The sequence below is a fragment of the Letharia columbiana genome, assembly GCF_014066305.1.
Source record: "Letharia columbiana isolate WasteWater2 chromosome Unknown Sc0000000_s0, whole genome shotgun sequence".
Taxonomy (NCBI): Eukaryota; Fungi; Ascomycota; class Lecanoromycetes; order Lecanorales; family Parmeliaceae; genus Letharia; species Letharia columbiana.
The window spans coordinates 2101066-2115472 of record NW_023501036.1 but is presented as its reverse complement, the minus strand read 5'-3'; the positions used below and the strand labels follow the sequence as shown (position 1 = coordinate 2115472).

General features: G+C 49.3%; 6 protein-coding genes across 6 annotated transcripts; 1 reads left to right on the top strand and 5 right to left on the bottom strand.

Moving 5' to 3' along the window:
* Positions 1-117: 117 nt before the first annotated feature.
* HO173_000601 (uncharacterized protein) lies at positions 118-1212 on the bottom strand (the record flags this gene model as incomplete). The annotated part of the gene is made up of 4 exons (XM_037302550.1): positions 118-189; positions 271-837; positions 894-988; positions 1050-1212. The coding sequence occupies 4 exons, from the start codon at positions 1210-1212 to the stop codon at positions 118-120; spliced, it is 897 nt and encodes a 298-aa protein (XP_037171129.1).
* A 1186-nt stretch (positions 1213-2398) lies between these two features.
* On the bottom strand, positions 2399-2887 carry HO173_000600 (uncharacterized protein; the record flags this gene model as incomplete). Its single annotated transcript, XM_037302549.1, has 1 exon — positions 2399-2887. One exon carries the CDS (start codon positions 2885-2887, stop codon positions 2399-2401), a length of 489 nt encoding a protein of 162 aa, XP_037171128.1.
* Positions 2888-3299: 412 nt separating this feature from the next.
* On the bottom strand, positions 3300-3839 carry HO173_000599 (uncharacterized protein; the record flags this gene model as incomplete). Its single annotated transcript, XM_037302548.1, has 1 exon — positions 3300-3839. One exon carries the CDS (start codon positions 3837-3839, stop codon positions 3300-3302), a length of 540 nt encoding a protein of 179 aa, XP_037171127.1.
* Positions 3840-4270: 431 nt separating this feature from the next.
* On the bottom strand, positions 4271-4585 carry HO173_000598 (uncharacterized protein; the record flags this gene model as incomplete). The annotated part of the gene is made up of 1 exon (XM_037302547.1): positions 4271-4585. The coding sequence occupies one exon, from the start codon at positions 4583-4585 to the stop codon at positions 4271-4273; it is 315 nt and encodes a 104-aa protein (XP_037171126.1).
* Positions 4586-5163: 578 nt separating this feature from the next.
* HO173_000597 (uncharacterized protein) lies at positions 5164-8879 on the bottom strand (the record flags this gene model as incomplete). The annotated part of the gene is made up of 3 exons (XM_037302546.1): positions 5164-5432; positions 7166-7506; positions 7654-8879. 3 exons carry the CDS (start codon positions 8877-8879, stop codon positions 5164-5166), a joined length of 1836 nt encoding a protein of 611 aa, XP_037171125.1.
* A 1008-nt stretch (positions 8880-9887) lies between these two features.
* HO173_000596 (uncharacterized protein) lies at positions 9888-11017 on the top strand (the record flags this gene model as incomplete). Its single annotated transcript, XM_037302545.1, has 2 exons — positions 9888-10250; positions 10346-11017. 2 exons carry the CDS (start codon positions 9888-9890, stop codon positions 11015-11017), a joined length of 1035 nt encoding a protein of 344 aa, XP_037171124.1.
* Positions 11018-14407: the final 3390 nt, after the last annotated feature.

The following is a 14407-nucleotide window of genomic DNA, read 5'->3' as shown; positions in this document are numbered from 1 at the left end:
AATGTCTTGAACAGTTTCTGGATGGTTGATAGAAATGACCGTTCTTGTTGCTTTGGATAGCAATACTTGCTAAATGTCGCAGAAATGCTTGCTTGGACTGCTTGTTTCTCACCGCAGCTACTCGAGACCCTCAAAGGCCTTGGCTCCAGCAAAGAATTCCTTCAGCGTTGTAAGTTTCTCATCCAAGATCTAGAACGGAGGTATTAGCTAACGCAGAAACATGGAGCACGGAGATTTCACGCCTCGACGGAAAATAAATGACAGACTTACCTCATGGCTTTCAGCCAGACTGGATTTCCCATAGTATCCGTATTCGTTCATGAAAGCCATATTCTCATAAAGCTCTTGCTGAACCTTCTCCGGCATACCAGCATGAGCGAGGGCGCCCTTATAGTCGTCCTTGGACATCTGCACGAATTTCGCGCTTTCGCCAGCCTTGGGGAACAACTCCTTGAAGATATTTATGGCATCCGAGGGAGTGCTATAATCCGTCGCAGCGAGGACTCTCTTTCCGAGTACCTTCTCGCGATGTGTGAGTATCCCTTTGACGAATTTGCCCGTGTCACTACCAGCATCGAAGCATGGGATTGGTGTATCGGCAGGCATAGGTAGTGCTAAGGTCCAGTGGTTTGATGGCGGGAGTTGACGGAAAGCACCACCAGGGATGTTCGACATAAAGAAGCCTGGCATGAGGAAAGTGGCCGGAACGCCAATGTCGCGGATGTGTTGCTCTACAGCGGCCTTGGAATCGAAGTGCTCCACGTTGGGGAACTTGCCGCCTGTCAGCTTGGCGACGTCGTAGAGCGACGACCAGATCAGATGTTGCACGCCGCACTCCTTTTCCGCATTTTGTCAGTAGCAAACGTTGACGAGGATAACGCGGGTGGGCTGACCTTTGCGAGGTTCCCGATGTTCCGACCCTGTTTCATCTCCAGCTCGGCATCCATCTTCTCCCAATAATTGGTCACGGCGAAGACGGCATGAGCGCCTTGTAGCGGCGGATTTGATCTGATGCTCGGAATTCATGTCGGCAGCGACACACTCGACACCCTTGGCTGTCAAAGCTTGCGCATTGGGCTTTGATGGGTCGCGAGTGATGGCGCGAATCTTGAACTCGCCGGCGGTCTTGGGGTCGCTCAGGATGGATTTGATAACAGAACCGCCTTGGTTGCCGGTGGCACCAAAGACGACAAGAATTTTCTTTGCAGCCATGATTGAGATTCTCTTGCTGAGCCTGCGACAGAAGGGATTGTTGATCCACCTATATATATCAGAGCTGCGGGGAAAGGGTTTCGTGGCTGGCTTTTTTAGTACTCACGCATACTCTCGTATTAAGAGCAATCTCTAAAACTCATTATACACACTATTACATAACTTTATCAATTTAAACCTGATTATAAAAAATTCAAAAAATTCTAATAACTGTATTTTACGCTCTTTTAACTTTTTTTTCTAGTTTTTGAATTCTATTATCGTGAATAAACAATTTATAAGAATTAGGTTTTGGAGATTGCAAATCCTAGAATACGAGTACCTCGGACCCTCGCACTCTTGTCACGAAAGCGCAAAGAAGCGATCGAGCGAGCTTTGCGCATCAACTGATAAATCTATCACCAATTGCCTCTTTGCCTCCATCCTGAGGGTCTGTCATCATTGTATTGCGGAGAATGGCACGACTGCCAGGCTGAGCCAAATACTGAGCGAATGCCGAGTAAAGCAGACTGCAGAAGTCCGAACGCCGAGCGAGATGCCAAGGAGCTAATGGTCTTTTTGGTTAGACCACATCGACGATAGGGCTGAATTCTATCCAAGGGAGAGACCATCCTTTCTGGTCGCAGAACACCATGTATAAGGTGTGAAGATGGATGGCCTAGGTGCTGATTTTCGAGAGCCGGGTTTTCCGAAACATGGAGAGGTTGTTGAGGAACAGGGAAGATGGTGTGATCCTTGACGCCGTGGCTCGTTCGATTACTTTTGCTACCAACGCTCCTAGATCCGCAGCACAGATCGGTCTCATCATCGAATGGAAGGTTGAAGTCATGTGCTGTGACATTTTTAAGGAGAACTGGGCGAGGTAGAAGACTGAAAGGAAGTGAATGGCGGAGAGTGGAATCGAGTTGGCACAGTTGCGTAACGAGGTAAGCCCACCAGAAGCGAATCTGAGAACTAACGATAGGATACATCATAAGATCCATATAAAAGACAGAAAAGAGCTATAAGAATTGAGGTACAGTATCATTGACGCACTCGTATGGGATTGCTATCGATACAGGTACGTTGTAATATATGAAATTCCCCGTGAGCAATTCAACAAGGACTTGGGACAATAGCATGTACCATCCAAGCGCAGCGAGATTGATGAACATATCCCACGTCAACGTATCCATAGGTGGTGCTCCTATTTTCCACCAGACCGTTTCCAGGCCTTCTCAGCTTCCTTGAGCAGCGTCCTGATCTTTTCCTTTCGAGCTGTCGGTACGTCACTATCCGTAGCGACACCCGAAGGTTTTGGACCCAGTAACCTGCTTGTCTTAATTGTAGGATTGGCGCCGTGATCAAGAAGCGCCTCTACAATCTCAAGCTGGCCTCGCCGCGCGGCATCGTGAAGAGATGTATACCCATCTGTATCCGAAGCATCGATGTTAACACCAGATTTCAGAAGATGAGTGACGCAAGCCTTGTTATTGCTCTTGACAGCCAATTGTAAAGGCGTTTGCCAGGAATATTGACTTCTAGCTTCTTTGTCTGCACCGGCCAGTAACAATTGTTCAACGGTATCAGAGGAGTCAGATAGACTACAAACAGCTTGGTGGAGTGGTGTACGACTCAGTGATTCTGGGGTTTGCGCTTCAAGCGCAGCGCCGTTAGCAAGTAACAGAGGAATCATCTCGGCCTTTCCACAATACGCTGCCCAGTGCAAAGGCGTTAACCCAAGTTTGTCGACTGCCTGAATGTTTGCACCGTGATTTATGAGTTTCTTCGCCAGTAGTTGTTCACCATTTTGGCAAGCGTATATCAGTGGAGTCCGCCCCTCATTGGTCGGAACGTCCAAAGGTGGGCGATGTTTTAGTTAAAGATCGACTAAAGTTCCAGAGATGGGTTGTATGGGGATAATAGCCAGTGGATGTAGTGTTGTTTGGCCTTCGTCGTCTCTTGCACCTGGGTTTGCTCCTTGTTTTAACAATAGTTTCACTATATTCTCGTGCTTATAGTGTGCCGCTGTAAGAAGAGGAGTGGCTCCATTGCCGTTTTTGCACTCTAAATCATAGGTGTGTGCTAATAGTTCTTCTGTCTTTGCCTCATGGCCTCCCCTTAACCGCAGATACCATTACTTCATCCATGATCATGCTTTTGGCGCCATCTGTAGCAAGGTTCAGGTCTTCTGTTTGAAACGATGTCAGTCCGACAACTTCAGATCCTACCTTCGGCGGGTCCGGGTCCACTTCTCGTTTAGGGTCTTTCGGAAGCAATGGCTTGTACACCGAGCGATGTCGTCGGTTTTGTGTTTTTGCTGGAAGCGACAGACTCATCAAAGACAGTCGGAGCCGTGTCAAATGCAAAGTCCGTTGGGCTCGATAAAGACCGCGTGTTATCGAGTTTACTAGGATTGATGACAGATTGCCATTGAGAAACGGTCTCGTTGAGTAGGTATTGTTGTTGGGCTGCGTGTCAACGCCACGAGGAGGTTGGTCCATTTCCATTTGGCGAAGTTTCTCAATCTGTTGAACAATGGCTTCATCGGAGAGAGTCCTTGATGGTACTGGAGCTGGATCTGCTGAGCGATCATCGGACGGCATGGAAGTTTGACGACGCGCAACCTGCAATAGGCTCCAGCGCATTGCGGATGCTTCATCTACGCTTTCGAGAACCCTGCTGGTTTCGTCACGATAGTGTTGCAAAGAGTAAGGAGGTGGACGAAGAAGCAGATGACGAACACATTGAGACTTGAGAACGAGAATTCCAGTTACTGCTACTTCCCACACACTTCGATATCGCCACTACTATTTGTGTGTTCCTGCCTCGATCCTTGGCCGCCGTCTAAGACCGCTCTCCACATCCGTATCCAAATGTTCCCGCTGCACAACGACGCGATCCCACTGTTCTATCTCGTCCGCCAGCCGCTCTGCCATCGCTACGCTCCGATGCTTGCCTACGCAGATTTCCGAATCAGCGCGCTTTTTCCTGACCAGGATACAATCTAGCTCATAGGACAAGTTTTGGGAAAGGCTGGGGTATTTCAAAAAGACCTTGTACATACCCGCCACGCAGTTCAACACAACTGCTGCACACCCCCTCGCTGATATGGTCCGTTTAGGATCCTTACCTCGAGGTGATCCAAGGCCTTCTGGAAAATCCTTTCGTGTACTGGATTCGAAAAGAAGTAGTCGAAAACTTCTCGGTCGGCTCCTGTATGATTGAGCTGGAGATGGTCTGGTGGCGCTTGGGCACCGGAACAGTCGAGATGCATGAGCTTGGGCATGGGGATTGGGGGGCGACCGCGTGAGTTGCCGTAGGTGATGATGTGGATGCAAAGCCCGTTGGGACGCGCATGGCCATTTGTACGGCTTCGGCGAGGGCGAGGCATGGCTTTGAGATGGAGGGTGTTGTTATAATTTTGGTTGGAGAGAGGTCCGTAGGGTCGTATTCTTTTGATCCCTGAGCCTGAAGAAGGAAGAATGGTGAGAAAGTTAAGGAAGTTGGGAGAGTATTCGATTGGGGAGTGTTGAAGGATAACGATGGCAAAATGCGGCTTTAAAGGCTGGCGAACGAAATGCGTTTAGACCAATGTTGAGTTGTTGTGGTGATGTTCACCCATTTCTAGCGGTACATCTTACCTTTTAACACAACACGAAAATTTAGTCCTTAAACACACTCTGGCGTCGCCTGGCAACGTCGCGAACTTCCTTAAACACACAATAGAAGATCCCAGACAGATAGAGACGTTTCACTACACTTCGCCAGATTTTCCTCATGGCGCTCATGATAGCTTCGAGGTCGCTACTCCGGGGGTTGATTCTACCGCTCACTGGGGCCGAAAAAACAACATTTTTCACCCGTAAGCATGTATTCTCACCCCTTGCCTGCCCTAGGTAATCATGTACAACAATCTGGGCAACAGGCGCACTCTGAAGCTTCAAAAAACTCGTTACCATGCCCCATAACCTAACTTATATCCTCAAGTGTCACCCTCCCAGTCCCCAAGGGCTTGCTAGAAAGAACCTGCCGTTTGAATTCGGTCTCAAGCTCGGACCTGTTGCCAAGCGTGCCAAGCTGGCTTATCTGGGAGCCATTGCTCAACGACCCGATCCCGCTCGGCTGCTTGACAGGCTCCACGGGGAATCCAATCGACATGTAGCTACTCATCTGTGCGAGATTGAATGGCGAATCGCTCGTGTACATGTATAGCGCTGCAACGTGGGATCGGCCACGTACTGAAAATGTTGCAACAGGTCAGCAGGCTTCAACCGCTCGAACACAATGAATGTCAGTGCGTTCGTTTCCGGGTTATCGGATTGAGGGTGAGGAGCAACGAGATTCCTCCTCAACGTGTACGTGTTAGCGGTGCATACCCCCCTTTGGCGATTCCACCGGCAAAGCAGTTCCTAAAATGGCTGAACTGTTCTTTGACGATGTGCCAGCTTGCGACAAATTGCGGATCTAGCACTTTGATTGACATGGGGCGAGCTTCGCTCATAAGAGCAATGCGACAGGAGTCTATCAGAAACTTGGCATCAGCTTTATCGAGCTAAATTCAATCTACCAACGGGTAGAAATCTCAAAGCCTTTCTGAATCTCCGCAACCATGCCACGAAAACATGATAAGTCGAAATAGGGTCAGCGAGGAGTATACATACTATGCTTCCAGATTTTTGGCAACTGCACAATCGCGTCGGGTCGATGGTTATTACTGATACCACCAAACATAGGCTGCATGAACTGCGGCTCTGCAAAAATCCTCGGCCGCTGGCCTTTGATGTTCCGGGGGTGCTGCCTGAGCGAATGGGATCTTGGAGATGGCCCGGCTGCAATCATCGTTACTCGGGGCTACCGTACGCGTCGCTGTTGCAGATGGCTGAGCTGACAAGTGCGCTGTAGAGGAGGCATAGACATATTGTGGGCCAGTCGAAAAGGTTGCTGCCTACCATGGCGATGATGGCTTTGAGTGATGCTTGCAAAAGAGGCCGGAGAGGGACTTCTTATTCAGGACACAATGACCTGGCGTTCCTCGGAGATTCGTGATCATAAGGTTGACATCTTGTCAGCAGCAGCTGAAGACACACGGGCAGATGGCGTTGCCGACTCGCCCGGGAGCAAGGAGTTGTAAAGCAAAATGGTGGTGGAGTCAGTACTTGCTTCTAATGTTCTTTTAAAGTAGACGAAGCGGCGAACGAGTGCGAGTTAATTGTGATGCAAGGTATGTAATGCGCCTGAAGTAGACCAAGAGCAGTATAGCGGCATAGCTTCATGACAGGTCGGACGGCACATTATTCGACAGTTCAGAAGAATGAAAACCAGGGAGGAGTGGCGTTGAAGTATGTCGCAGAAGAAAGTCCCTCAGGCCGTTAAAAAAATTGACTTCCATGATCGTAGAAGATGGAAGCCCAGCATTGACATTATATCTATGGGCTGATGGAGCACCTTTCGAGAACGTCATGAACAACTATATGAGCTATAGTTTCCCGAGAGGCTTGAATCCCGCTAGTATGCAAATGTTGCTGGGCAAAAACGCCTCTTCAGTACTGGGGCTGGGGATTGTAAATGCCACCTCCACGGTAGGGGTATGGCCTTGGGTGGCAGCACACAGGATGGAGGGACGGCGACCTCTTAAGTATGAGATCGATGGAGGGTGAGCTACCGCTGTGGAGTTGCAGCAGCGGGTTCTGAAGATTGATTCCTGTCTCTAATTTGTGGATAGAGCGTGTAGAAGGATCTTGATACAAACTTGGTTGGACATCACTCTCGCCTATTTCCGAAGAAGTAGCGGAGGTTGAGAAGAAGGGCCATGTATGTGGCCCTGTTTGTGATGTTCAAGAGAACCTTTTTACAGGCCGTCTTTTTTGGTTCTCGGTTCCGAGTCAACAAATTTTGAGTGATGCCAGGGCTTGGTACCTTCTGTTGTCGATGGACCGTCGCCATTCTGAGGGGCAAGAGGTCGCGCTCTGACCGTAGCAGAAGACATGCGGTGCAGAACGTCGCTTTGCTGACTTTGCGTATCGGTCAAGCACGGAGTCTTTTCTTTGCGCAGTAGATGCGTATAGAAGCACGGCAAATTTTGTCGTCAAACATTCACAGTTGAAGTCTTCCATGACGACTCGATAAGTATTCGGACTGATCTGAAGCCCGATTTCCTGAGCTTGGCCTCTGCGTCTGTTGTCACTGTGGAGCTCAATACTACCTAGATCAAACGTAGCGCACTCGTACCCAAGAAAAGACGGGCAACGCAATGGCCAACGTAGACTGAGTTGTGAGCCATTCCAGTAGTTGTTGCTGGCACTGATGGCTTGTCTGTGGGTGGCTGCTCAACTCCCTCCACCACCACCAGCAGATGACATGTTCTGGAAGGCACCGTGATGTCTTCTTTTCCTCCTTCTTCTGCTTTGATTGCCGCGACTAGATTGAAGTTGAGCAGCTGGTTGTTCAATGGGTTCATACGGGGGTGGAGGATCATCCATTTCATTTATTATGACTGCAGGCGCAGCTGGCTGCGCGTATTGCCGGACGTCAGGATCGAATTGCTTAGCTAGTAGCGTGCAAGGGTTGTAGTTGCCGTAGATAAAGAAAGTCTTCCCAGCACATTCGAGGGTCACATTGACCTTGGTTTCGTAGGAGCGTGCTATGTTGAAAGTTCTGAATGTCGGAATCAGATCATCCTTTAACGTCAAGTCTATGATCTTTCGCATGTCCAAGAAGCCATTCACCAACGGAACCCCTTTGTCCAAGTCCTGCGCAGCAAGTTGAGGCGCTTTCATCCAGCCGGCCTGCTCCTGCTCTCCGGAAACTGGGCCTGGCTTCGGTACAAGCATGGAAGTGTCCTCTCGCAACCACACAGCCACCTTTTTGAGGTAAATTGCTGGCGGGACTCTGAGTGTCGAGCTTCCGACGTCATAGTCAAGGTGGAGGAATATCGGCAGAGGTGCGCCAATGATTGCAGAGGATAGAGTCTGAAGCTTTGCATCGAATACGGCTTTGGGAAGATGGTCGGTGGGTACTGATCGAAAACCTAGCTTCTCCCGCAGCCTGAGCGGACGCTTTGCTAGTTCCCGGTTTTCCTCAGGAAAGAGATCCAAAGTCTGGCAAGTAATACGCTGAATTTTGTAAGTGCATTCAAGACCAGCTTGTTCCTTGTTCCTGGGGGCGTAAAGGCTAAGTCCCAGCCTCTTGATACAACTAGCAGGATAAGACCCTGTCGTGGACGGCGAATCAATCATTGCCTGAAGCTCGTAGACAATTGAAACAGCGTCGCGTGGAGTGTTCTCATCTGAGAATATTGAAAGTGAGGGAGGAAGAGGCTGGTTATGATCAGTGTTGAAGACGGAGAGAGGAGGTGCCGGAGGGCCATCATTTTGGACTGCATTACAGTCGACGGGGACGCTGAAGGTAAAAGGCCAGCTATATTGATCTTCACAGCCAATTGGAGGAATGCGCAGAGTTGTAGGTCCAGCCAAGAGTATCTTCTTGTAAGCGAACACTTGGATGGATTTGGGAACACGAGGCCAGTACTTTGTAGGTGATAGACGGCCTGTGAAGGTTATTGATATCGACTCGATATCAACGTCTCTTCTCTGGCCGTTCTTGTTGGTAAGATAGACAGAGCCCGAAACGTCATCTCCGGCCTTGTAGGAGGTCTTGGGCACGTGGATTTGGAGAAGGTCAGACATGCTGAGACATGAAGCCAGAAGAGACAGTGACCCTCAGTGTGATAAAAGAAAGGAGCAGCTTAAAAGATGGAATGGATTTCCTGGACACTTCGTCAGCTTAGCCGCTGAGCTTCATGGGGCTGTGTATCGGATCAGCGAATGAAAACGGGTGCAAATGGAATCCTACACTCCTACGAGGCGAAAATATCGGCTGAAGCTGGCGCAGAGTACGTCTGAAGCTACGAGAGTCAGTGTGATAATCAGACCAAGCGGTGATGCAGTGCAAAATGATGCTTCCAGAGGCAACCATACCTTGCCTTACTTGCTGTCACACCTTCAGCCCTACCACTCTTTGCTAAACGCCCCTAGCGTACTTTAAAATAGCTCAACCGTTGCCGGGACCATTACTCAAATGGACTAGTGGCTTGGCTCTGGTTGAGCAGCCTGGCGAAATACCAAGACCTCAAACAGGGCCCCCAAGCAGGCTCAGGCAGTATCCAATCAATTATACTTGGGGGTTGTCCATAAGGCTCAAAATTCACCGTCGGCAGCAAATAACTGCGAGTTGGAATTGACCAATGGAGGAGAGTGATTAAATTTATCTTTGGAACTTGAAACCTCGACCCACATGAAACGTTGGACCGCTCCATGCAATGTCCTTTCTCTCCGCAGACCACAACGCTGGGTCTCACAAAATCCAGTTCAGTCTCTTCTCAAATTTTAATCTGCAAGACTCTACAAAGAGTCTTCCACTGCCCAAAGCTTTCACTTCTCTTGGTCGCTCGTCGCTCAGTCATTCTTTGAACAGCTTTCCATTCACCACACTCTTTTAGAGCAGCTTTTTCGGACAGGATACCTCCTACTTTCATCGATTGAAAGGACCTTCATTTTTATTTTTCACCAATATTAAACCTATCAACAATGCCTGGCCTTTTAGCTTACGTTTCTATCTTATGTACAATTGCTGTATCATCAAATGCCCAGCACCCACATTTCCACCAATGGAACCATTATGGTCCCCCAGGAGCCATGTCGTCCAGCTCCACTACCTTAACAGCTCCCACCTCAACCCCGTCCATCGCAGTAGCAGAGCTCGATAGCTCCCCTAACGCCTCCCCCGTCGCCGCGAGCAGTGCGTCCAGCAGCACCTCCAGTACCGCTGTAGCCAGTACCGGGAGCGGTACCGGTACCGATGGCAGTAGCGGTGCAACTGCTAGCTCTAGTATCACGCCAAACGGAATAAAAGCCGGCGTTGCAGGATTCCCGGATATCGTGAACACCAACAAGGCGGCACTTGATCAATATGCTCCCTATATTTCGTGGTACTCGGACTACTGGCCCAACACCACCGATTTTACCAGCGGTACGAAGACTGTAAAGGGCATCGGCATGGTAAGTTCTCCAAATCCTACTTGTTCCTGCTCCTCCACCTACCCATTTCTTGATGGCCCCTTTTGTTCAAGCACGAAGCACTAACCAATCCCCAGTTATGGGGCAACGGTGACCTCAACGAAACCGACCCTACTGCCCCCATCGGTACCGCCGCAGCAGATGACAAAAACCGCTACGCTGCCTATACAGACCTACCCGCTTCCCCCGCCCCGGACTACATGATGGGTTTCTACGAGCCTGACTGGCCAGCTCCTTACTCTAGCAACATGAACGCGCCCACCGCCGCCACCGCCTGGAAGGCCACCCTCGGCAAGCTTGGCAATACTCTCGTTGGGTCGCCGTCCATGGCCACCCAGATGGACGAAACGTGGCTCACGCCCTTCATGGAGGCGCTCGGGGTAACGGAGCCGCCGTGGGACTACACCTGCATCCACACGAACAAGAATACTTCCGACGGGGTGAAGGCAGATGTGGGGTACTACTGGACCAAGTATGGGAAGCCGGTCTGGGTGTCCGAGTTCGCGTGTGTGAATGATAAGAGTTGGACAATGTGCGATCAAGATACCGTCAACACTTTTATTCCCGAGGTGGTCGACTTCTTCGAAAAGAATGCCAGTGTGATTGCCTATGGGTATAGTAATGGAGCTGGCTTGGGGAGCGTGTGGCCGTTGATCAACAGCACCACTGGGAAGTTGACGTCAAGTGGGAACTGCTATTTGGATGTTCTGCAGGGGAAAGTTTCTTCAGGTCAGGCGTGTACTAACTAGTACCTAGTGGCTGGTGGGTTTGGTGGATGGGTGCGGAGGTAGAGTGCGAGCGACCAATGGTGACGGGTGCGAAGATGCATGTTGTCTGTTACTATTTGTACATATATACTTCATCTGTGGACGAAGACCTTCGACCGGATCTAAACAGCTGGTACTGTTCCCGTCCATTATACCCGTCGAATAGCCACTTTCCCAGACAAGACAACAATTATAAACAAAAGAACCCTAACTCAATGTCCTTGTTATGTATTTGTCCCAGCCATCATACCCGTTTGATAGGTAGTCGCCCAGAAAAGGTGATAAATTGTAATCACACAAACCCTAATTAAGCGTTCTTTATTAGCAAAGGGAAACTATATCTCAGTCTAAACAGCTGGTATTTTGCCCGTTCTTCTATGTCTATCTCATAGATACTCTTTCAAGTAGAGTAACGGTTATAACTAACCGAGCCCTAATCAAGTATCCTTTATTTACAAAGGAAAGCTATCTTTTAATCTAAAGGGCTGATACTTTTCCCATTCATTTTACCCATCTGATAAGAACTCTCCCAGAATATATGACAGTTGTGACCAAACGAGCCCCAACTTCCAGTTTACAGAGCTGGTATTTTTCCCGTTCACTATGTCTATTTAATGGGAACTCTCCCAGATAAGGTAACAGTTGTAATCAACCGAGCCCCAACCAAGCGTTCTTTGTTGGCGAAGGAAGTCTATCTTTAGCCTAAAGAGCTGGTACTTTTCCCGTTTGTTATACCCATCGCTGGCGCCTTGGAGGAAAAGTTGGCAGAAATTAAAATACCATACTTGAGCCCAATAACTTTCTAATGACAACCTTTACAGTAAAATTTCAGTCGAGTCAAGACCTGCTTAAGAAAAAATAAATGCGAAACTATAAACCTCTATGGGGGTCCTCGTATTGAGTAGGGAGTGCAAGACGGACTTTATGTTCGGTCGGAACCCTGAATTTTACCCCTCCAGACGATGGGATACCCATCTGATAGGCATTCTCTCGGAAAAGGTGATAGTTGTGATCAAACGAGCCCTAACTTTCGGTCTAAAGAGCTGGTACTTTTCCTATACATTATGTCCGTCTGATAGGCACTCTCCCCGAAGAAGGTGACAATGATGATCAAACGAGCCCCTAAATAAACGTACTTATGGAGTATTTTTCCCGTCCATCATGGTCGTCTAGTAGGCACCACCCCCAGAGAAGATGGCATATAAAACCAAACGAACCCTACTTAAATGTCCCTGTTGAGTATTTCTCCCGTCCATCATGGTCGTCTAGTAGGCGCCACCCTCAGATAAGGTGGCAATCATTATCAAACGAGCCCTAACTTCCAGTCTAAAAGGCTGGTACTTTCCCGTTCATTATGTCTGTCTGAGAGTCACTCTCCAGGAAAAGGCAACCATTGTAACCAAACAAACCCTGGATGAAGGGTCCTTGTTGGATATTTTCCCCGTCTATCGTACCCGTCTGATAGCCACTTCCCCAGATAAGGTGGCAATTGTAACCAAACGAACTCTAACTAAAGCGTCCTTTGTGGCGAAGAGAAACCAATTTCCCCACTTCAGCAGCCTTAATCCCAAGTTCCTTCCGATAAACGGTCGATATATCCAGGTTGATCCCCATGCAGCCGCCACAGAGCGGGGAATTGTTCCCGCCAGTAGCGCCCACTTACAGATCGAGGAACCATTCATCCGAACGACTCCTGCAAGGTGATGAGCTATGGAAATGTTAATACTGCTGTCAGACGGCCCAAGGAAAGCAGAAACGAGGGGTAGATCTTTGCCCGACAGGGGTATACCCATACTCCCCGCAATTTGGAAGGCTCTAAAAGTGTTATTGTCGCCACTTCTAGCCAGAAATCACGCCATCTGCACGTTCCTGCATTCGTAGTGGCTGCTAGCGAACCCAAGCATTCGGAGTCGATCCTTCGAACCTAAGCTTGACAACGGCCGGAGAAATCAGATCTACAGTCCAATAATGTTGCCGCCGATAGCTAGCCACCAAGTCACCTGGTCATCATGTTCATCATCTGATACGCCATAGTAAGCAGCCCTTCGGCTCATCCTTCCGACGGTAATAAGTCTCTTCCGGCGGCAAGAACCGAGCTAGAATGAGGCTGGCTTCCAGAGGATCGAGAGAATCTGACTAGATAATGCACGTCGAAGCGAGCGATGAAAGTAGACTGCTGCATCTGAGGATATGCACGAGTTGCATCGAGGGATCTGCACGAGGACGAAGTAACCTGGTTGCCTAACGGCACCGTGGATCCATGCAGCGCGTCGCTGGGCGCTTTCCCGTGCTCTCTGGCTTTTTTGCCAGCCGCGGATTAGGCAGGAGATTTTCTTAGCGCAGGGAGAGGGCTCCAAGGGTCTTCACTCGCCTTCGAACGCGTTTCGGAGAGTTTTGCGCTCCTCTTTCTCTGGTGTCCTATGAAACTGCAGTTTGCGCTTGGGTTGGCAGCCATGATCTCTTACAGCGTTAAGGAAATAGGTAAAAAAATTGGTTAATTTTGGGGGGGCATGGCTAATTTTGGCGTGAAACTGCCCCTGCTCGTGCACGGTCCAGGCTCCGGGGGATGTCGATTGGTCTCTCAGGCCGTAGACCTGATACTTCTGTGTTTTGAGTATTTCGAAAAATATGCGATATATTGCTCTTCGATTTGCCCCAAGAGGCGCTGCACACATTGGTTGGGAGAGGAAGACTCCGATTTTAAAATGCGTAACCGCCAACAGGGTCGCTCATTGGTACACGCAATTGCTCTGGAGCAGCGAAAGCCAATTACCGCCGGCCGTACGTCTTTAGCCTCAGATGAGACCAAACTAGGTCAGAATTCTATCTATGCATCTATCTCTGCAATATCGTATTGTCTGACTGGATGGCGAGCCTCGGTATCATGCTGCATTGGCGGTTTAGGCTCCATTTTCAAGACGCGTGAACACAGGAAGAGCCCCTCATTGGTACGGGGAGTTGACATGAGCCATTTGATCTGCCAGTGCCTTGGTTCATCTTGTTCCATCATATATTGATTGGCTTTCATTCCCAGCATCGTTAATCAGAGGACCAATCGCTATGCAGTCATGAGACCATCTATGTCTGTTGGTGGTTGCCTGGGGATGGAACCCCCTCCCGGATCATACGGCCCTGAGTATTATCTGAATCGATGATGGAGACCGAGGTTGCATTCCTGCTAGCGCTGCATCAGTTTCTCCCGATGAGGACTCCATTAGTGGGGCTTCACTCATCTGTATCATCATACTGAGCCCAGCCAGAACTTGCCCCCCCTTCATACCTGCAATAAATACCACCATCAGAGCAGCTTTGGCTTGACCATCTTCAGTACTCCTTTATCCTCAACATCAAGCTCCGGTCTCCAGAGCATTC